The 24,384-nt window shown below is 43.5% G+C and overlaps 1 protein-coding gene across 2 annotated transcripts in view; it reads right to left on the bottom strand.

Annotated features, from left to right (window-relative positions):
* LOC138566779 (cytochrome P450 2F3-like) overlaps positions 1 to 24,384 on the bottom strand; it is a 622,774-nt gene that overhangs the window by 23,208 nt on the left and 575,182 nt on the right. For both annotated transcript variants that reach the window (XM_069644431.1, XM_069644430.1), the window contains one exon: positions 15,126 to 15,267. In XM_069644431.1, coding sequence (XP_069500532.1) covers positions 15,126 to 15,267 — 142 coding nt within the window. The remainder of the gene's footprint in view (positions 1 to 15,125; positions 15,268 to 24,384) is intronic.

Raw genomic sequence — 24,384 nt, 5'->3', positions numbered from 1 at the left:
CCAACATCTTGGGGGAGTGTTCTCTTTGTTTATCTGGAAGTTTAGATAGATAAGTGGAGGCTCAAATTTGGTGAATCCTCAAAGATGTTAGTAACAGGGGATATTAATCTACAGTACAAGCGGATAGAGATCATGCTGATATTCTGGAGAAGGAGACAGAGAGGATTTGGGGGCTCCTGCACGCAGGAGATTGGAGAACATTTAAGATCTCTGAAAAAGTGTCACGAACAATGATGGTCACCAGCCTGAGGGCTTGCAAAGGTAGGTTCTGGGGTGGCTCCCCTCTTAGCAAGACATTCCACTCTGCAAAGAGCTCCAGTTTAATAGATTATGTCCTGTTGAATTTGGAGGTTTGATCATCCTTTATTGATTTTAAAGGCCCAACTCGACATGAGATCGACCATAACCCATTAATTCTAATGGTGGCAGCAATGCTGGTGGGGGTTTTGCTGGAGCAGGGAGACAAACCTGCAGTTGGTCTAATTATCAGTGGGCATGCTAGACATGCAGTAATGTGGGCAGAAATTAATCTGGGCACTGCCTTGTCAAAGATCTATAATTCCATCCTATCAACCCTTGCAAACTCTTTTTTGTATCCATGAAGAAGGGACGCCATTATTGAAGCCCACAATGATTTGATGAGTAAACTGGGAGTATTTTTTTCTTTTTTTAACCAAGCCATGAGTAAACTGGGAGGGTTTTTACCAAGCCATCAAAGACTGCCTTATAAGGATACCCTTTGCCCTCCGGCAAGCACCATCGGTTTCTGCAGAGAGATTAGATAAGCACCAACGTACCATGAGTTGCTGGGGAGGATTGGATATCCAATCTCTCCGCAGAAACCCATGGTACGATGGTGCTTGCTGGAGGGTGAAGGGTACCCTTATAAGGCAGCCCAGACTGGTGACTGTTGAGGGACAGAGCACTGCGAGATGCCAGGAAAAACTATGATCGGATCACCAAAGTGAAAACTTCAGAGCACCAGGAGGAGCTATGGGGGAAACTGCTCATGGCAAGACAAAATGTGAACATGAAGGGGTTCTGGGAGAAAATTAGCAAGGGACAACCAATGGAACAGAATCAAATGTATGCAGCCATTTCAGAAGATATCTGGTTATAGAACTCTGAGAGCCTATATGAGGAAAATCGAGCATGTTGGATAGGTGAGGTACATTTTTTTGCCAAATGACTCCCCCCGATCCTTGGGGAACAGGAAGTTAGGAGAGCCAGAAAAAACGAAGGGCCTCAGGCCTTGTCATGACTCCGGCTGATTTCTTTGCTAATGAACCATTGATTTGGGTTCCATATCTAACTAGACTCTTGAATGTAGTTTCATACTTGAGTAGATCTCCGCATCCTGGACTCAGGCTCTTATAGTCCCCATCTTCAAGAAGGCAGATAGAAACCATCCTGCCAATTATAGGCAAATCGCCATTCTTGACGCCGGGGGCAACGTTTTTGATTAGGCTAATTTGAGACACCTTGAAGCTTGGGTGGATGATGTAGGAGCCCAAAAAATGACATACAGCTGCAAATAGTTAAACACCCAGCCTTGAGACCTTTGCACAGTGGGAGAGATGCTCAAATCCGAGATTCAACAGTACATGGTGGAACACCTGACAATTGGATACCTGAGCAGTGGGAGAAACTGCCTACATTTGAGAATCGGCAGTACATGGTGGAACAACTGACATTGCAAAACCTGAGCAGTCGGAGAAAGTGCCTACATTTGAGAATCAACATTGCATGCATAAATACCTAAATTTGAGAATAAACAGTACATGGTAGAACACCTGACATTGGGATACCCGAAAAGTGGGAGAAAAGGCCTACATTTGGACTACCTAAGCAGTGGGAGAGAATGCTTACTTTGGGAATCAACAGTACATGGTGGAACAACTGACATTGGGATACCTAAGCAGTGGGAGAAAATGCCTATATCTGAGAATCAACATTACATGTACAAATGCCTAAATTGTGGCTACCTAAGCAGAGGGCGAAAACGCCTGCATGTCACTTAACAGTACATGGTAGAAAACCTGACATTGGGATATCGGAGCAAATGGAGAAAATGCCTACATTTGGGATTCAACAGTACAAGGTTGAAGCACCTTCATTTGCGATACACCCAGTTAAATATAGAAGGGCAGTACAGGATATAGGGCCTCATTACGAGGTAGGTGGTAAGGGATTACCGGCACCGGTAAGGACACCGGTGCCGGTAATCCGGGTCCCTTCCTTAATGCCTGGTTTTACCAGGCGTTATGGAAGGGACCCGTTAAGGGACTTCAAATTGCGTTACCGTTATTAGCTCCATCCCCATTCCCACTGAGCCTTATGGGGGCTCGAATGGGAATGGGGAATGGTTCCCGGAATGGGGACTTACCAGGTCCTCCAAGGTTGGAACCCGGACCCGGAATGCGGTAAGGGGGTAGCCATGGTGCTACTAGCACCATGGCTACCTCCTACCTCGTAATGAGGCCCATAGTGTCCAATGAAGGAGTCATGACTCTGCCATGGCTCTCAATTTTAAAGAATGAATTTCAAGTACTTGGGCTCACTAACTACTAGTCCGACTTGAATACTATTAGTGTTGATTCCAAGGATGGTGTCTGACGTTCCTTTATGGCTACAAGAGAATCCGAAATCGGAATGAGGTTGTTGATTTTGGTCCAGTTTCAAAGATATTGGTCCTTGCAGCAGATTGAGGCAAACAAAGAATACCTGGCCCAAATGCATCCAAAGCAGAAGAGTGTGATGCTGGAAATGCATCGGAGGGTCAGGGCCTCTGTATCCTTGTCCTTTTCTGCCTTTTTATCGTGTGTTCTGTCGTGTTCTCCGCATAGGAGTTCATGTGGGACTCCTGGCGTTGAAGCTCTCTCTCTTTTGGTTTGGTGAACAGACCCATGGGATACCCTTAAGGCACCCATGGGTGGGGGTACAACCCTGTGACTCTAGTGTATGTTTTTGGGCACCTGTAGGTGGCCACAGAGCAGGGTATGGGCTGGTGGCAGCTCCATGCTGAATTTGACAGGTGCTCTGAGTATCCTCCGTTTTGGGATACCCAGGCCCTGCCATTGCAATCAGTTGATTCCTGATGAAAAACAAGATGGCCCTTGTGGCCTCTTGCTTTCTATTGCCTGTTACCTTGTTTTCCCAAAGTCCTGGGAAGCCCTGACTCTGTCCCTTCCCCCTGACTGGCTGTTTGGTGGAAGTTCCATATATGGTGTTGTTGTGAAGTCCAGTCCAGATTGGCTGGAGCCTTCCCAGTGACTGTATGTTGTGGGTACGTCCTGTGGGTGGGACCTGGGTGAATGGAGTGTGTGACCAATATACACTTCTTGTTGTAGCTGTCTGGTTTCTGGTATGAGAGACAAAGACTGAGACAGCCCTGCCCGAAACTGGCCTGAATGCAGTGTATGGTGTTGAATGGCTGGGTACTTGTCCCAATCCACATTCCTTGTTGTGAGTGTCTGAGAGGGAGGAGGATGGCCTGAATGCACTGTATGCCTGATTGGCTGATTGACTGCATGAATGCCCTTCTGTATGATTGGCTGCTGATTGTGAGCCAGCAGTGTGGATGAGGGACAGGATAGTATATCTGGGGACCTCTCACCATTCGAAATTGTTCAGAAGCTGTGTCTACACTTGAAGAGTAACTGGAACTGCTGATCCTCGATGCCCAGCTGGAAGAAGAAGACTTGCTGTTGCATTTGCTTCGACCTGATCGGAAAGCTGCCAAATTCGTCAAGGACTGATCCGAGAGAGGACCTGGTAAGGTGCCCTCTTCCCGTGCTCCGAGGGACCATCGAGCACTGCTAACCTTCGCCGAAGCTACTTGGAAGTCAGCCCCTCGAAAGGCTGCCGACCCAAGACGGGATCGCCAAGGAGAATGAAGCAAAGCACCCGGACTTCACCGCTGGCGAAGTCCATTGCCGTCGACCAGGGTTCACAGGTTTGTGTAAGTGCTGGAGGCCCGTTGAAGTTGTGTTGCGCAGACGCGGGGACCGCTTGACGCTGTGCCGCCGACGACCAGAGCCGCCCGCTCCTTTGCCTAAGAACATTTGAATCGAAGGACTCCCTTGTCCGCAACGTCGACCGCTTTGTCCCGCCGGAGAAAGTCAAGGCCGCCGACGCACTGAGGAGAATCCGCCGGTGGGCTTCCCGCCACCTAAAGGCCACAAAGACTACGACGACTCCACGCCCTTGCTGGGCCACAGTTCTTCTGAAACTCTTTGCGGTCCTGAACAATCAATCGCCGAGGTGCCCCGCACACCTCATCCTCGCAGGATGTCGTCGACGAGCACCCCCTGGATCGACGCCGTGGTCTCGGCAGCCTCGAACTTCTCATCGACATCATCGACGTCAAGTTCACCTCTTCGCCGCCTCTCGATGATCCGTGACTCCTGCTTGAAAGGGGGTAAAAAAATTCAAAAAGATAATTATTAAAAAAAAAACAAAAAAAAATATTCAAAATTCGACGCTTCTTCAAAGAACTCTACTCCACCAGGTACATTGGGGGGCTAAAAACATTATAGGAGAGAACAAGACTATTGATCAATATATGGACTGGGCTTGTGCTATATATCTTTATTTTACCAGTTGCCCAGGTGGGGAGGATCTCCACACAGAACCGTGTCTAGTGGTAGGGGCCAGTATTCTGCCAATTGTGTCAGCCATCTTGCTTTCCTTCCTATCTCTATTGCTGGTTTCCTTGTTATTGATCTGTGTGACATTCTAACAGTATAGTTGATGCACTTTAATGAGATCTGATAATATTGGTGGTCGCACTTTAGAATTGTATATATTTACCATCGTTGATTTCTGAGTACAAAGTGCGTTATTGTGATAGTGTACATACTTTTGAATATTAATTATATAAAGACTGTTTTTCAGTAATACAGTGTGTGGACATTCCTTTGTGGGAGTTTGGGGACTACACTGTACTTAAGAACCAGCCTGCATCACCTCCTGAGAAGATAGGCCTTGATTGCTCATCCATTTGCTACCGTAATAGAGAATCTTGGCTGGGGTCCTCTGTGCCTCTCTTCACCATATAGAGAGCAGAAGTACAGACACCCCCCTACAGTCTTTACAAAGAGATACCTTTATTCTAAAGCGGGTAAGGCATACTCCCTCTGGTTGCCGTATGGTGTAGGTGGAACCCAAAGGTCAGCCCGACTTGTCTCTACTACCCAGACACAATTGAAGATATGTTCCATTTTGCATTGCTTTGCCCCAAACACGATGATTTGAGAAATGGATCTTTAAAACCCCTCTTCATACCACTGCTGAGGCCATAACATTGTGCTTAGCCCCCAAAGATCAACTTGCAACTTTTGCAATGGGGTGGTTTTTACTGAGTGCTTTGCGAAGAAGATCCACATGTGTGAAATAGTCCCTGGGTGCTATGGTGGGCTGTATTTTATTTATATGAACTATTTCTCTGTTGTCAGTGAATAGGTGTGTGCTGATTAAAAATGAAGCATTCTTCCACCGTTTTAAGTGGTTTGGCATATGGATCCTTTATTGGGCCCCTTAATATAGAATGAGCCTTATGAACATTTGCAGTCTGTGGGGCAGATTCCCAGAGCGTTTTCCAGTGGGATTGTGCCATTATAAAACGTGTATGTAAATCAAGCCCTGAAGAAAAATGAAAGTTAAGATGAGCATGTTTATTATTGACTCAGCTCTCTCTAACCAACCCTTTCTAATGGACCATGCGAGAAAATGCAAATTAATTTACAGGAAGGAAGGAGCAGTGTTTAATTCTAATAACTACGGCCCATGGGTATGCACCTGGTGCCTTACTGCTTCCTTACTGTTTTCTGGAGCATGTATGAAAAGTCCTGATCAATAACATTAATTCACACATATTGTAGGTCTGTGAAGCAAACAGGCTGATGTGTTGCCTGGTTGACATCTCGAAGAAGATAGACTGGGCTTTATCTTCATTTATATATCCAGATTGTGGCATCATGCAAATGGGATGTGACCTACCAGTTTGGGTTGGATTTTTCCTTTTGTGGTTAGAGCAAACCTAATGTGCAAAATATGGTTAGGAAGATTACCCAGAATAATGCAAGTGGTTAGAATTCATTTTAAACGTGACACCTATCACTAATCAGTTTGACATAACTACAATACCCAAAACTAACATTTGAAAAACCATTAAGTCTTACTTTCCAAATGTAGAGAGTCAAGCTTTGTGTACTTTTTGGGCCCTCACAAAAATCATCTCTTGAATTTGCCAATTTGCGTCAGAAATTTTAAGAATCAGTATACCTGTGAGAAAAGATTTTCATTTGTGATGCTTTTACAATCTCATTCATCATGTCCCTTAGCATACTTGGTCATTGATGTGAATGTTCTGTCATTTTCCTGAAGCGTTCTGAGAAGTGAAGTGTGTGTCTGCTCCAATTGACAGTACAACTAGTTGTTATGGCTGACAGTGCAGGGGACTCTGTCCCTCATTATACCTTTTCATTTTGCACTATTTTACAGCCACCCGTACCGGGGGGACCTACGTCCCATTTACTTTACCCGTAAATTACCCGTGGATTTTCCACCCAGGTAATGTGTTCTTGACAGCCTGGTGGCATTGTTACCTGCTGACGTTGCTGTTTTCATTGTGAGGGAGCTTTTTGTCCAGTATAGATGCCGAAATGGCTACCTTGTGGAATAAGATGTGATTTGATTTGGCCGTATTCTTCCTGTTTGAAGGTAAAAATAGACATAGATAGTCTTGCCTCTTTGCAGGCCCTGTCCAGAGCCTGGGAACTACATTGATGTTTGTTTAAACGGGTTTGGATTGGGTTGGTGTGTTAGACACTTTAATGCTCATCAAGTCCCTAGGTGATGTCATTATTGCCTTTGAGTTTTTAATTTTAAGTAACCACTCAAAGTTTGAATGTTGCATACATCCTGATTGTCCTAAAGGCCTCTTATTACCATGCTCTGCCATAATCACTCCAGAGCTGCAGTGGTCACACAGGTACAGCCCTGCTCTAGGTGACACAATGAATCTTAAAGTTGTCAATAGAACAGGAGACCTAAAGAGGTAGAATTTCACTAAATACGGATTGATATGAATATCACTGGTGATAATTGCCAAGTACTACTGGCTGTAAAATGCAGGCCATCATATTATAGAAAGGGAAATTATTACTGGGCAGTAAAGTTCTCTGATGGTGTACTGACAGTGGTACAATTATGGATGCCAGTAAATATCATACTACATACAACCCACTTAAGACAACAAAATACTGATTAAAACTGCTGGAAATGTATGGCCTAAAATGATTGCACCCTTGCCATCAGCTGATTTGTCAACAGAAGATTCCAACAATGGGGGCATTGCTTTAATTGAGGGCGCTTTACTATTGGATGTGGAAACTGATGAAATTGACAAAGCCGATGGAGGAGCGCAAATGTGAAAACATTAGTATTGGAGGCTTTGAATGGCAACATTTGAGATTGCAATTTAGCAGACCAAGAAGTCAATTTCATTTGTGCATCAGAGCCAAAAGACACTTTTTGCTTCATGAAATGACAACTTTGAAACCTGTAATGCCGCTTTTAGACAAAAATCTGCAGCATTGTCTAAACGTGAACGTGACAAAAACAAAAGGAGTAGAGCTCTCAAAAAAGCCATCTAATTAACCAATTCCTGTTAAAGGGGACATACACGACAAATTGAGACATATTCCTATGCAGAAAAGCACAATGTTATCTGGGTCTCCTTTGCACTTTAACAGTTCCACACGGTCGCCTGCCTGTACTGCTTCGCAATCTTTGTCCATCACTCTTGCTGATAAACGATTAGCAGGAAATGGTTCAACAGCTTCAGCAAATTTGAATAAATGGTCAGGAAATGACTTAGCAGCCCGTGAAGCACGCCTAGCAGAGCTTTTGTCAGCCGACTACCAACAAATAAAGGATAAGCTAATTAACAGTTTTAGCTCAAAATCTGTGAAAAAGACCTATTCACGGTTTAAAACTACTACTGTTGAGGATGAGCTGCAAAAGTCGCATCATTCAACTTTACACCTACAAACAAAGACCCAGACAAGTACACCTTTTATGCAGGGGTCGATCCCGAAAGACCATTCTTCATTGTGCAATGAGGCCACTTTACCAGAAGCTCTTTCCACAGGATTGGCAGAGAAAACGTCCTCCAGCCGCACACTGACACAAGTACGTGCTCCAATATTGGCCAGACACAGCCCTGTTCTGACCCTCCTCAAACACATGACCATGACATGGAGTGCACTAATAAAGCAAACTTATCAGTGGCTGCAGGCATCTAAATTCACAATAATGTGCTTGCTGCAACCTCATTAGCATTAATTCCTTTTATGAAACTGTATGAGTCTTTAAATGACTCTATAAAAGACCAAAGTTCACAAATGGGTGACCTGGCATCTAGTGCACACACCGATAATGCAACTCTCATGAACGCTGTTCTTGAATGTATGAAATGGTTGAGGCACAATGATAATAAGGAAAGTGGGTATGTTGGAACACATCCCACTACACATACTTCCCGATCATCAACCTCTGTCAAAAGTATGGGATCACAAACGCCATCTGTAAAAGTGCTGAGTGAAATACCAAATGTGCTAAATTCGGATATAGCCGCGGATCTTGTTCCCAGTCGGAAGACACATTCTGAAGCTCCCGTCGTAAATGCTCCTGCTGTCTTGGTGAATTCTGTATCACTCTCGAATGAATGTCCAAGCATTGGTATTAATGTCTCAGGAGATGTTTTGGTACCAGATTCTAATCTAGTATGCAAACTGGCAACGAAAGAGAGTGTGCCTAATATATCAAGGCAGCCTTCCTTTGGTATCTTTTGCGGGCCCGCTAAGAACTTGCCTGAAAAGAGCTTTGCCTCAATTAAATCTAAATCAGCACAACTAACATCTAAGACCACAAGACAATGCATAAAGCGTAAGTCATCTAATACCAAACAATTTGTATGAAATTTACCTATGCCTCAGAAATTGGGACTATTTGATCGTAACAAAAATAAGAAACTAAAAACGAAACATCAAGAGTCAAATGTTGTGCTAACCACAATGCTAAAAGCAGCTGTTCAGAACTCTGCTATAAAAACACAAAGCTCAAGGAAAAGAGCCTGAATCGATTCAGAATCGGACACTAGTCAGGTGCAAGATGAGTTAATCTATGTGACTTTTCAACTTACTCCATTGAATCATCTAACTCTACGAATTCTAATGGTGGTGGAGGGTTGCAGCATTTGGCCCCGATGGTTTTAGAGACCAGTGCGAAAATGCATGGAAGGCCTAACAACCAGGAACATGAAGACTTAGCCTCTTCAAAAGTACTTGATCGTGGAGTAGTGAAAGCATCAACTGATGTCCAGCATTGTAGTGCCATAAATACGACAGCAGGTCCTGCTGAAAGGCTGGAGCAAGGGAGATTCTCGCAAAGTCATAAGTTAAATCCAAAAATGACTTTGGCCCAAATGAAGAATCATGATGTTTCTAAAAACAGGATGAGGTCAAGGTCCCCTGTTGGGAAAAAAACAAAGACTTGGAAGATCAGAGTCGGACAATCTCTTTCCAGATGATAAGGATATCAATCTGAATAGAAGAAATATGATGCATCTGCTACACACAATACCCTCACTCCGGGCAATCACCTCGGATGATATTGCCATTGTCGAATACATCTTAGAGGATGTTGCCGACAGAATATTTGTGCACATAAAATCGAATGCAGTAGAAAAAACTTTACTTGCTGCAAAAGATGAGTTACTATCTTATGGGTTTGACATCCAGGTAGAAAAGCAACAATCCGACCTGAGCGAGGCAAGTAAATTGTCACCAGTAGGTGCAAAATCTTCTAATGAATGTAGAAGAGATGTTTTAAGGCAACACTTTAAATAGAAATCACCTAAATTATCTAAAGAAGTGCGATACCAACAAAATAATGTCAATAATTCGAGAGGAAGTGCCAATTTTAGACTTACCTCATAACTAGCATTTCACAATGTAGAGGAATCGTGTGGTTTAATCTCGTGGAATACCAGAGGTTTTAATAATCTGTTCCAAGAGTGGTCTTTTTATTTGGAAAATAATTTTGTAATATTTCTTCAAGAAACCTGGTTGCGTGAAACCCCAATAAAAGACGGATATACTATACTGCTAAATGCAGCTGATAAAAACAGGATGGGCCGTCCTTTTTCGGGGCTATTAACTCTAGTGAATAATGCCTATGGTTGGAAAGTGATGGAAATATATAACCCGAATATCTATGTGCAAGGAACTTTGTTGGTTTTGGACTCAGACACAAAAGTGGAAGTGAAATGGTTATTATTGATAAACATATATTGGAACCCTGTTATGATATCTACAGATCGTTTTATCAATTCTGTCACAATGATCATCGATCAGTGTTTAATAATTCTCTCAAACCTTATCATAATAATTTGTGGAGACTTTAATTATTCATGGTTTGAAGATCAACAAATAAGTTCATCCGTAGTCCCCACAAGATTGTCAAGAGGAGTCAAGCTCTAAAAGCAAGAAACTGTGAAATGGTAAATGGCAGAATACAAAGTGACATTCCACCTGGTTCCACATGGCAGAGAGGGAGCTGTAAGAAAACACTAGACTACTTCTGGATCAGCTCTTCTTATTGGTCGAAAATTGAACATTTAGACATATACAAGTCATCTAAAAGCGACCATTATGCTTTGGAGTTGGCCTTGCTGATGGCAAGGAGTGGTACAAAACTAACCTATAACTATCCACTTGAGATAAATCAAGGAGCAAATAGACTTAGAATAAACAACCAACAAATTGAGATGCTGAGTAAAATCTTAATGAGTTCAAATAATGTTACAGCCAAAAGAATAAACTTTGCTCCTCTGCTTCAGCAATTTTGCATCAAAAATACCAGCAACTCCAGTCAAACCAACCAATACGCATTTAGTGCGTTGGTGAGCACCAAGAAAAAACAATTGACCAAAGACATAAGATTGCTGAAAAAAAGTGGAGGCTGTGACATGGTGATTGAAATCCGAAAGCGTAAATTAAAATATCGAAATTGGCTCAAATCATTTAAATTAATAAGAGATCAAGAAAGAGCCGAACTTATGCTGAAGCTGATTATACAACAGAATGTAAAAGATTTTTGGGCAATTTTTAACACAGGATCACTATTCCAAGAGGCAAGACTAGTGAATGGAAACTCTGCATCTGTATGGGAAGACCACTTCACTCTAGTCTTTATGGATAAACTGACTCAAAATTAGCAAATATCTCTAGACTGTCCAGAACCCTGGGATTTAATGGGATCAAAAGATAAAATTCTGACACTGATACAACATCTAAAAAATTCACGTGCGTTAGGCCCCGATGGTTTGTCAAACATGATGCTAAAAGATAAAAAGGAACTTTGGGTTGACTCTACGAGAACCTTTTTCAATTGATATATCGAATTCAAAAAGCATTCCAACATCGCAGACAACATCAGTTATTGTGCCAATTTTCAAGAAGGGCAATAGGGACGATCCGAACAACTATCGCCCTATTGCCCTCCTGGACACCACAGGAAAAATATTTGCAACCTGTTTACAACAAAAGTTAACATCTTGGGCACATGCAAGTGGCCTAATGGATTGTCGTCAAACAGGTTTCACTAAAGACACTGGAACAGAGGTGAATTTGCTGATATTAAATTTACTAATACTTGATGCACTGAAACATAGTAAGAATTTGTTTACAGCTTTTATAGACATGCGTCAAGCTTTTGACACTATCAATCGTGGCAAACAAAATTACAATCATGGTCCTGTCCACCGGCCCTGCCTCAACCACTGATTGCACTACATAATGATACTTCTATAAGAGTGCGATTGGATGCATCTGGCCATCTGACAAATGAAATAAAAACATCTAAGGGCGCAAAACTAGGGGTGTCCATTAGCTGCCCTACTATTTAAACTATTCATTTCAGACATCTCAAGCAGTTTAGGAAAAACTCATCGTTTTCCACCAAAATTGAATGGGCAAGAGATCAGCTGGGCATATTATGCAGACGATATCGTGCTGTTTGATCTAACCCAAATTGGTCTGCAGCGACTTCTGACAAACTTAGTGGCATATTTTCAAGAAAACGACCTTGCCATCAACACACAGAAATCCAAATTTATGTAAATTAATGCAGGATCAAAAAAGAAATCCAACCAATTTAAGTGGTTTGCAGCAGGCGAGACAATCGAGACTGTTTCAGCAATTGATATCTGGGCGTGCATATAAATAGCTCGATCTGGGAATCAGCTTGGGTGGCAGAGTTGAAAGATCGTATGTCCATACTGACAATGCAAGGTCAAAAGCTTAATTTTGAATATGGTAAATTCACTCTTCAACCTTTACTGACCTTCTATATACAGAAAGTAATCCCTATAATAACGTATGGGGCAGAAGCAGGATTGAACATTAACAGACGAACTTGGGCCATTCTGTAAGGCCAATTTTGGAAGAAAATGTTGCGACTTCCAAGTAGTACCTCGATTGTCGCAATAAGATACGAAATAGGTCTGGAGCCACTACATGCAATTATCCAATGGAAATCAATTTCTGCCTTCCGAAAAAAAATGCAGCTATTCAATATAGCTCCAGCATATAAGATTTGTTGAGTCTACACTGAAGAATCCACATGCAGGAATTCTTTTAACTTGGGCAAATAAAATCAGGAAAACCCTTGAAATAGCTGATATTCCATGGCAAATGGTAATAGCAACGCCTCAACTTGCTAAGAAAAAAACTAAGGCAATGGAATTGGATTTTGAACGAAGAACAGCGTTCGTCAATGTCCCCGTCCTTGAACTTTATCCTATAACTGCCTAGATAAGCTTCCAAGATATCTATCGAGATTCCCCTCCAGGTGGCATCAGAATAAGTTTCTGAGGCTACGCCTGCCATTTATAAAACCAAAGAAGTTCTATGGAGAAGACAAGACTCGAAGACCGCTGACAATCTTTTTCGATTTTGTACAATGGAAATAGAATCATTAAAACATATAATTATGGAATGTTCTACAATCACTACACAACGGTTATGTTTTCTGGTCAGATTTGCACCTTCTGACATCAACTTGGAAGAGTGGTGGTGGAGGTTGCTGTCTGGAAATAATGTGATGTTAACTTGTGCAGTGATTGATTTTCTGGAAAAAATTCTGGAGTAGTGAGATGTTTCTCATCTGACTTGAATCATATTGGTTGCAGCACTTTAACAAAATTTCAATTGTGGTCGGCCTCACTGACTAAGCTGCATTGGACAAATCATATGATGGGTGAGCGGGAAGTCGTTACAAATAGCCATAAAAGAATACTGAAGAATCATTAATGGCTAGCCTATGTGTTTGGCTGGATCTATAAATGTTTGATGGATTTCTGTGTTTCATTTTTAAGTGATGCATTATGTGATGTTTTTGTTCGTGTGTTGTAATTAAAGTTTGTAAAAACGAATTGTTACAATAAAAAAAAAATATATGGCCTAATCTCCGTACTGGTCATACAAGGTAATACCCATACCCAGAAATGCACTGTTAAGTATTTTACAACTTAATAATAGGACATAATTACAATGTTGCCGGTCAGGTAAACTCACTGCCACCCTTGTTCCCAGACTGGAAAACAACCAGTCTGCCTGCCGGAGCTGCTGTGCCCAACAGGTCTGATCCTGCTGGCCACAGCGGCCACGGTAGGCACACTTGTCACGGGAGCACCGGCACCATTGCTAACGGTGTCGGTGCTTCCCCTTCCCCAGTCCCATAGAGTCCAACAGGACTCTATGGGGATGGGGATTAACAAATGTACCAACACCTGACTTCCTGTCCACCGGACTTGTAATAGCCCAGTGGCACTGCGAAGCCAGGCGCCAGTAAATTATTACAGGTCCGGCGGCAACCCAGCGGTAGTACGGGCAGGGTTACCAACAGACCTGTAATGAGGCCCAATATGTTTCTCTGAGAGAAATCGTACATGCCACTGGCATTGCTTACTGCTGGTGGTGAAACGTAACTAGTAACATGACACCCAACTTTTACAGCACACACGTGCTGCATAAACTTGGTAAAATAGATACGAGTTAAACCACTGAGATTACCACTGGTGCAGTGGCACTCAAATGAGGGTATTTTTTTTCTTGCCATGGATGGTATTTTTTGCATAATAAGATCCCTACACTCGCTGCTTTTGAGTAACTTCACATGCAACATATTGTATATCATATTGTACGTATGTGACTGACTAATATAAAAGCGAGTTGCTCCTTGGGACACTGTGTAAACGACTGATAAAGACCCAGTCGTACAAGGCAGTTAACTCCAAAACTCCTGACTGAATGAAGATTGATCTCTCTTAGAGCTAAAAGGATAGATCAGCTGTGACGAAAATAGCGCTCAATCTTGAGTCCACCATTGTTAGTGGGTATGACGGGTGCTTGAGCCCCTTTCCAATTGAAAGGACCTTTACCTCACACAATCATCCTCACAGTGCATCCATGTGTGTTGTGGATGGAGCATGCCCTGTGACATCCATTAGAAAATAAGGAAACACCTATTGGCAAGTTTATAAACAAGTGTCTTGGTAGGCTGTGCTGGACATGTGTTGGAGATACATTAGAGCAACAATAGTGGTGAGATGTGGTGGCGTGAGGAAAATTTTGTCCAATAAAAAAGAGCAAAATATCCAAATGTTGTACAGTCATTTGATGGGCCGATGTGCTTCAATTAAAGAGGGTACTCAGGAGAGTATGCTGGACAGTATGCAACCCCAGTTGACCAGTAGAAGGTAGCATACATATATAGATATTTTTGTTTCTATGAGGTGGGAAACGTAGGGATTGGATAATAAGTTACTATTGTAAAGTGCACATTGCTGGCATAACCTAAGTATGATAGTGATGTAACATGTTAATAAACACCCACATTGCTAGGCTCCAATAAAAGAGCCAGAGTGCAACATTGTTAGTTGTCTACAATGCATTTCTTGTTGGGACATTTCTGACTTTTAGTCCCATCAATAATACCAACCAGTCTACACACCTGCACATACAATAGATGCTGAGCCTACCAATTAGAATTTGTACCTGCAGAGAATGGCATGAAGGCATCATTTCTCTTGAAAGCACCATTTCCATCCAAAAAGTTTTCCGGAGTGAAGGTGTGGGCACTTTTAAACTGCTTCGGGTCATGAAGAACAGCACTCAACATTGGGAAAACCGTTGTCCCCTGCAATTGAACAGCATAAGCACGATTTAGCTATTACAATGTCTATTAAAATGTCTTTCAAAGCACACTCGTTTAAAAACACATTCAATTTAACCAGTGCCATTTAATGTGAGGACGACTGTCATGAGTTTACAGTAGCAATTATGACATATTATGGGCACCAGCATCATAGCAGTATTTTACAGAGGACATAATGGCATACATTTCTGGTACCAGCATCATGAAAGTGTTTTACAGCGACTATGAAGAAATATAATGTGGGAAGCAGCATCATGAAAGTGTTTCACGGTGGCAAAGCTGACACATCTGCTGGCATATTTCTTGAGCTACTCACCCTAAAGATAGATAACTTCTGAATACCTGCTCCTGCCTTGGTATCATTAGTTTTGTCCCAAACCTTTCCTAGAAACAAGGGCATGAAGCAGTACCTAGTAAGGGGTAGAAGATAGTACCATTCGAAATTGTTGGGTTACTGATGCATCCATCCGCACATCATATGCCCCAACCCAAACCCCTTTCATTCTCTGTTCAACCTTTCCGCAGCATGAATTTAGGCTTAAGGTATGGAGCACAGAGCTTAATAGGGGAAACTCTGTGGAATCTGGACTCATCTTTTTAACTATCCTGCTCATCATTTCATTGTTAATAAAAGATGACAGGATTTCAGAATCATTCTGAAAATGAAGTCATGATATGGCTGCAAAATCAGGAAAGGGGTGGCAGGTGGGAGGGCATCCATATTGCACGGTGTCTGTGGCTGTGTGTACTATGTGAGAGGAGATTGAGACTTCAGAGAGATATTCCATTAGATTTCCAGTAGTCTGACCCCAGCCGCAATCTTCTGATGAATGCCTGACAAAAGCTGCTCTCCTTTACCATAACATGCTTGCCCTGATGGGCAAAGTCCCAGATACCCATTGAGCCTAGCACATGAGCAAGCTAGAGTGTGGTTTGAGACAGAATTCAGCCTGCAAAATGACATACTATGGTAGTTGAAAGGGATGCCTGGGGTCTTCATATTTCTAGCAACAGTTTCTCTGAACAAAAGGTTATGGCCTCACGTACCCTTTAGTACCTTGATTATGATATTGAGTAGAGTCTCCAGATTCACCTCTTCTCACCATTTTCCAGATCTTTGTGGCACATAAGTTAAAGTTGTATCTAATGTATCCATTTGAAAGAGAGAGGGAGAAAGAGAGAGACAGGGTCTGACAATGCAAATGTGGGAAGGTGATATGGGACCTGTTTGCAAGAGTCTGATGGTTGGAGCTTGGCAAGGACAACTGGTTCTGAGGCCCTTTCCAGGTCGTATTATGACTTGTGTTTCAAATCATGGGTCTGAACCAACCACCGCATTTGCCTTGTTTTGTGCTTGGGTTTCTAACACGTTGTATGATTCAATACCTGCTGTATTTTTATAATTTCATTGTATAATCACTGTGCAGCCTCAGTAGAAGAGCCCGTCGCTCGAAACACGTGTCAGGCTGCATCACCTTCTGATTAAATCTCAAAACAATTGATTCAACTATTGTTTGTCTGTGCAGTGTGATTGTCAAACAACCCTTTTGCTTATGTTTAACAGTTGCCTGCGACCTGACCTGAGCTGCTTCCCAGAGGAGCCTGGCTGTCTTCCCTGAACGCCCCAAAACAGAAGTCCAATGTAAGTGTGTTGGGAATTTGCCTGCCTTAATGTCTGCGCTTCATAGTCGGTGAGGGACAAATTGTGAAGACCCTTAGCCTATTTGACTGAATACTAATTTAATTAACTCCCAAATTGATAGACACAGTTTGAAAATTCCACCATCTTTCTTAGCAAAACATATGCTATAGTCATGTAATGTAATTGGGTGCCTTCATTTTTCCTGTCCACCCCAGATTTCTCTAATGAACAGGGGTGTCCTAGTCACAAAATAAAATGCCCAACTGACATCCTTCCCAAAACCTGCCTTTGAAACAAAAGGTGCTGGTTGCAAAATTACATTCCCAACTGACATCCTTCTCAAACCTTGCCTTTAAAACAGAAAGGTGCTGGTCAAAAATGAAATTCCCATCTGATACCACTTGCCAAAATTCTGTCTTTCAATGAAAGGTGTTTTGTGACAGAACAAAATTCCCAATTGTCACCACTCCTTAAACATTGTATTTAAACAAAAAGGTGGATTTTCCCACAAAACAAAATTCCCAATTGCCACCACTTCTTAAACTTTGTATTTAAACTAAGGGGTTCACTTGGCCTCAAACAAAATTCCCAAAACTGTCCCACTCCCCAGACCTGGCCTTTAAACAAAGCAGTGCTGCATATCACTGATGCATGGGTTTTTGGTGCTGGGGGAGAAGTGCTTTGCAAAGTAAAACTAGTGTAATTTCCATTGAACAATAGAGTGAGTGACCCTGAAAGCAGAACTATTTTGCATTGCTTTTGGTTGAAAAGGAAACAGGGCTCTCTCTGTTTGCCAAGTATATTTTCACAAACCGGTGTGATTCCAAAACTGCTAACATTTTCAAATGTGCATGACATTTAACAAAGGACAGAATTACAAGGTGTAACTTGTTTTAAAATCAAAGTCATATTTATCTGTTTATTATGAAAAGGAAAGTTTATTGTGTGTGGAAGCTTTATTTTGTGCCACAGAAAAGGCAGCATGTGTAACCATTTAAGATCAATTAAACATATACTTTAAATAAATAAATATTCTCTTTATAACCCGGCCTGATTCTTGGCTCATTGTTGTTACAGGGGGAGTGGTTCTATATGAGTCATAGATAGTGCTTAATGAATCCTAAATAAATGATATACTGTGGGCTCACTTAATTGGGCTGACTCCCTAAATTGAATGTGGTCTCCCAATATATTGTTACAATACAGCTCCACTCTTATTTAGCAACAGATTTCTTAATTTCTCCATTGCACTCCTTCCAGTGTGTTGCGTTTATCTTCTGGAGGATTTTTTGTGACTCCCAGATTCAGATTTGAAAAATGGGGTGGCTGACCATTTGCTGTACAGGCAACTAAACCTTGGAACAAGCTGCCTATTTCTCCCTCCCTTAATGCTGACCACCTGAAGTTTAGACTGGGTTTGAAGACCTTACTGTTCCCTCAGTAAGTTTCATTCAGTGGTGAAACCAATCAATTCAGCTCTGAATATGCAGAGCCTTCTTCTGTGCTGTTCTGTCTTTTTAAGGTGTATTTTGTGATGTATAAGTCTCCATAGAATACCGCTATAGGAGGTTTCAGATGTGTCTGCCCATTGAGGTCACTGATTGCTGTCTGAACTAACACGCTCAAATCCTACATTCCTACACATAATATGCATGTCAGCAGGACAGCATTGATCAACCTGACTCGGCCTGATTCCAACAGGGCAGTATAGACCTGGCTAAGGTCGAGGGTCAGCAAGGTCGAGCCTGCTTGAACCTGGCATTGCAGAGCCGCATGTGGCCGCATGGAGAAGGATGCCTTCCTAGAGCGCTGTGGATGGAAGGTCCCACTGGCAGTCCCAAGAGCAATGCTTCAAGCAGCTTATGGAGTTTGACAGTGATGGTGAGCCTTCTTGGACACTGTGGACCATTATTGTGACGTGGGTTCACTGATGTTTGCTGGGGAGCAGGAGCTGTGTAGGGCCTTCGGTGCTCTAGCTATAGAAATGACCTTGGATCTTGGTGGCATGAGCTTGTGGCTGAAACTCATCTGTTCCCCTATGTACCATACTTTAAAAATGAATGGCCAGCGCAGGCTGGGTTCATTTGTAATTCTTTAAGCATGTTTTGGTAACCTTTCTTCAACAGTTGGATTTCTGGGGCTGTGACTAGCATCTTTTTGTTTTTTTGGACCTTTAGTATTTTTAACATTGGCTCCCTCCCAATGTTATTGTTGTTGGGGTATTTTGTTTTTTGTCTTGCTTTTTTCATTATGTTTCTTGACTTGCTCCTTCACTGTTTTCATTGGCCATCAATTTAATTTCTTTCTTATTGGTGTTCTTTGTTCCCTTTTCTTTTTTTTCTCTCTGCTTATTCCGCTTTTACTGTCAACATTAAAATTATTGTACCAATTCATACATTTTTGTAAAGCACCTTGTTGTAAGGTTCTATAAAAGGAATTGAAATAAACAAGACAAATGACAACTATGCCAGCCACACATGACAATTGAACACTCTTCACAACAGATATCAAACATCATTATACTGCACCTCTACAACCAATTTACAGATTACACTCCAAGGCAATGTATTTTAGCAATACTGGAGCACAAGACTCCCCTTACCACTCTGCTTCGACCACAAGCCTGTTGAAGGTCGCTATGTACGTCAATAGATCTTGGCTTCCTTGACGGAGGGACAAAAGTTCATTGTCTAAAGCCTGTCCATGGGAACGACGGGCGAAGAGCTTTTCTAGCTCCTTCTGAAAGCCCCCAAAATCGTGTAGCAGTGGATCATCCTGGTTAATAAAAGGCACGGACCAATCTGCAGCACTACCACTAAGATAAGACAACACAAAGGCCACTCGTGACTGGTCATTAGGGAACGCCCCAGGTCTGCAAATAAAATGAAGGTGACATTGATTCATAAAGGTTGCGTACTTCCTAGGGTCCCCCTAGAAACGCTCCGGTGGAGCTAAAGGAACTCTTCCAGGACGGGTGATCTGCACCGGGTTACTCGAAGAGGTTGGCATTGATGGGATGGTCCCAGGCAAAGGGGCTTGTCTGGCCTGTGATTGAAGGAGTTGTCGACTTAGATCATCAGTACGTTCTTTGGTCAGTATTAGTTCTATCCGCAAGGCATTTGTGTCCTGTCTGGCTGAATGCACCTCAGCACGTAACTGCCCCAGCATCCGAGATAACTGGTCGGTTTCCGAGGTTTCCATGCTGGGCGCCCGGGTGGATTATAGTTTTGAGGCTACGCGTTCTTTAACGCTCACTTGGTATCTACAGGGATGCCACCCGACCTGGTTGGATTGCTCCCAACCTGGATTCGCCTCCCCAGGGTTCTCGTTCAGCCGAGGATGAAGTCTGGAATACAGGAGTTCTGGTTTAGCCCACAATCTCTTTCTCTCTGGGCCCACCTCCCTTGTGAACCCCAACAACCCCCTTAGAGTTTTCCTCACCTTGGATTTCGATAAGATGCGCTTTCTTTCCTGCAGTTCTGTGCAGGGGTGCGTCGTGGATGGGGCGCTTCGCTGCCAAGTTGCTTCACTGGCGCGGGCGCAGGTAAGTCTATTGTTCTTAATAATTTATCCGTAATTGTAATTGCCCTTATTAATGTCCTCCTTCTCTCTTAGGTGCAGAAGGGATGATGAAGACGTCGAGCTGGTTGAGGGGGCTGTGCTCGAGATGGTAAGTGAATGCGCGGATTGCAGCACTATGTGCGCTTTTGCAGTTTGCTAACCTGTGTTATTCTTCTCTTACAGGCTGCTGTGATGTTCTGGATGGTGAGCAACCGAGAGGATGCGGAGCAGTGAGCAGATGTTGTCCAGACAGCCGTCAAGTAAGTATGAGAGCTACCGCTTTCCCTTTCTCTTGCAGGTTGATGGAGGCCGGCACGGAATAGACCAACAGTGAGTTCCGCTCAGGTAAGGGTGATTCCGAATGATGCTTGCATGAGGGATGCAAACGCTTACTAATATTGTCTTTCTTTTTCCTCCTTCAAGTTGTGGCTTTCAAGCGAGGACTAGCTTCCAAGGTGACACTGGAGCAATCGTCAGGAGCTGGATTTACAAGCTGGTAAGGATGGCTAATGGTGCTCTTCTTCTCTTCTTTTGCAGGTGCTGGCCTGGAAAGCCGAGGACAGATCACGGTGAATGTCACGCTGCGATTGCAGAGCAACGCAAAGCCTGTGCTGCAGCTCGGGCATGGCTTAAATAGTCTGCAGGTATCCCAGGTGCCTTCAGGCCTGACCACGCCCTAGATGCTAGACCGCATGGTTCAGTTCTGAACTGAACTATGTGGGAGCAGCCATACTGTTCGATTTCCATTGCAAGCTCTAGCTCCATCATCTGCCATATGAGCCTGGCGCCAAAGACACCATTACTGACTCCAGGAGAGTCATGGGGGGCATGATTGGGCCCTCGAGTCGAGGCCATGCAGGGACATTGTGGTGTGGCCCAGAGGCCCCGAGTACCAGGGCCAGGGGCTATGGCCATGACAGTTACTCAAGAGGAGTCACATTTAGAAAGCAAACGCTGTAAAATCAAAGCAGGTAAGTTTAAGTCTACTTGGTGTTGGGTTCAAAAACACTCCCAAAGGTAGGAAGCGCCTCCTATGGTAAAAGGATAAAATACCCCAAGCCCCAGAGTACCTTGAACGGAAAACAGTGTTCCAGCTGGGTTTCTTCACGATGCAATGCAGTAGACCCGTGTTACTGCTCCTTGATTGTGGTGACGAAAGGGAGGATGCCTGGGGGGGGGGGCTCTTGTGGTCCAGCACTCGAGAGAGGGATTCTGCAGCAATGGATTTCTGTCAATTCAGCAACTCTTTGTCATTTTAGCACCTTTTCCGCAGCGCCAATGAAGAATGAAAAGCTCCAGTTAGGATTTCCTTGATCCCTCGGTCCTGGACTCTGTTGAGGGGACATTGGATGTTAATGTCATGCTTCAGGGCTGAAGCCCACCAAAGGCAAACTACACAAAGGGCTCACACCTGATACAAACAACAGAGTAAAAGGCTAGAAGTAATGAACTAATAAGAAATGGTGAAAATAGAAGAGAGGGGTCATTTGGGGAAAATGGTTACTCTTTGGTGCAGCAATGCAGCTGAGGTATCAGCCTGCAGATACATGTCACTAGATAGTAAAAAAAGAAACCACTGCCACCACCCATTCCAGTGAGTTAGTGTAACAAAATGGTGCATGAGGAATGGGTTAAAGGAATTACTAGGTAATTGTAACGCTCACCTGACTCCCACGAAAGCGCTGGCCTGGTTCACGCTGCTGTGACCTCTTCTTAGGTGATGCGCAGGGTTCGGAAGACGGACTGGACCGGGCCCCCAAATCTGGCTTGTCTGGCTCACAGAAGTATCCTTCTGTAGGCGAAAATAGGGGATTAACTGTCTGTGGGGTAATGCAATCGGCCTCCCACTTTCCCCTCTCACCCCCCTCGAAACCCTTCTGTGATTCCTCGTAGCGTCTCACCTTAGGGTCTGGAAGGACGAGCTCTCCATCCTGCTTCTGATGCAGGGGCGCGTTGGTATCCAGTTACTTCACTGGATTGTTTTGATAAGAGGTTCCCCTTGTGTCCATGCATTAATGTACTAATGCTAGTGTCTTTTTCCCCATAGGGGCCGGGGTACGGAATGCCGGGGAACAGGCACCGACCCGAGATGAGAGGTGAAATCCTTGTAGAAATCAGGTAAGTCTTTAATGAGCGTTTTTTGGTAATGTCTTTTCATTCGCTCATTAACGCTGATGTCTCTTTTTCCCCTTAGGGGCCGGGGTTCGGAAATGCCAGGATGCGGCGTGGACCCGAAATGGAGAGGGAATGAATCAGCAGGTAAGTCTTAACATGGAGATTTAGCTTTCCTTATTCCCTTCTCTCTCTCACCTTTTGTTCTGGTCTTTTTCTCCCTAGGCGCTGGGGCGTGACTGCGAATCCGGATGATCGCTGCTGAACATGGAGGCGCCCTGTAAAGGTGAGTGGAATGCGGCGCTGCAGCGATCGAGGCGATGAGCTTTTAAATAAAAGTCTTCCTTTTCAGGATTGTCGGCGAGATGTCTCTGGGATGCGGTTTTAGCAGGTAAGGACTTTTCCTTCTTCTGTTCTCTTCTTCTCTTCCTTTGCAGGTGATTCAGGATGCTGGCAGGCGTGGCAGAAGTCAGGATGCAGGAGCAGACACGGTGAGCGTCCAGCTGCTAGATGCAGAACAACGCGAAGCACGTGTGGCTGTTCGGGTGGGGTTTAAATAGCCTTGGAAGAAGTTCCAGGTATGTATCCTTCCTCCAATCAGGTATGTATCCTTCCCCGACCACGCCTGGATGGTAAATTAGTCCCACAGGTAAAGTAGTTCCTTTCAGGCCTCAAGGAGGCCGGGATCCTGCAGCATGGTCTGCATCGGGTAAGTGCACCCAAGCACTCCCATAATTAGCCTGGCGCCTATGGCGCCAGGACTGATGTCTTTTATGAGCCTGGCGCCATAGGCGCCAGGACACTGTCCAAAGGGCCCCTATATGGGGTTGCTGGGTCCTTCCTTGGGGACTGGATGTCCGCTTTCGGGGACGCAGGGCTTGAACCGGCTCCCCGGAAGCGGGCATCATGACAGCAATCCCCCCACACTCTACATAGGGTGGTGTGCGTTGGAACCACAAAGTGAAGGTAAGTAAAACAGGGGCCATCTTACTATTCTTGGGAACAGTAGTACACCCAAGAAAATCTAGTTAAACATTTAAGAGAAGTCTAAGGAACTTCTCAGTGACACTGCACAAAAGGTGCTGTGTGTCACAATGCAAAAGCAGATACCTATGGAGTTTACCAGACTCCATAAAACAGTAAGGAACATAGAAAATCATAGTCAGGAAAACACATCAGGAGTCAAATTTAAAAAGCCCTGAGTCCAGCAAAAGAGCTCATTATATTTTGGCGTTATGTGGAGAGTTGTGGGATGTGTGGCAATGGATGGTGATGTGTGCCTGCTGTGAATATGAGTCTGTTCTGGATTTGTGGGACTGAGTTGGGTTTCTGTGATTGTTCTTCTTATTTCCGACTCCAACTGTTTAAGATGAGATGTGACATACTGAACTGAAAGACATGGGCTCCATAGCTGGCTTCCCCACATTGCAAACATTATGTGATCTTGGAAAAAGGATTTTCTCTTTTTTTCTCTCAACTTAAAGAGGTATAAAAGCTGCAAAATGAGCATTCTGTTTTACCCTGGAATTGTGAGGGATATTTTATCTTGTAACTAGTCTGAAAACCAATGCACACGGGCTAATGTGCATAAAGAAGACATTTTTACAGTGATAACATATTATGTGGTGTATTTTAGAGTAATGTATGTTAATAGAAAAAAGTGTAAAGCATTTTGCTCCTTTTAAGTGGAGGGGTAAGTAACCTCAAACACAGTCTCACAGAATCTGTTGAACATAGTTCAACATAGTACATACGGCCAATTGTTTATTCGCTCCTCAGTGTCT

This window comes from Ambystoma mexicanum, chromosome 2p (genome assembly GCF_040938575.1).
Source record: "Ambystoma mexicanum isolate Mex_15411 chromosome 2p, UKY_AmexF1_1, whole genome shotgun sequence".
Classification (NCBI taxonomy): Eukaryota; Metazoa; Chordata; class Amphibia; order Caudata; family Ambystomatidae; genus Ambystoma; species Ambystoma mexicanum.
The sequence above is the reverse complement of the archived record's forward strand: the minus strand, read 5'-3'. Positions and strand labels throughout refer to the sequence as shown.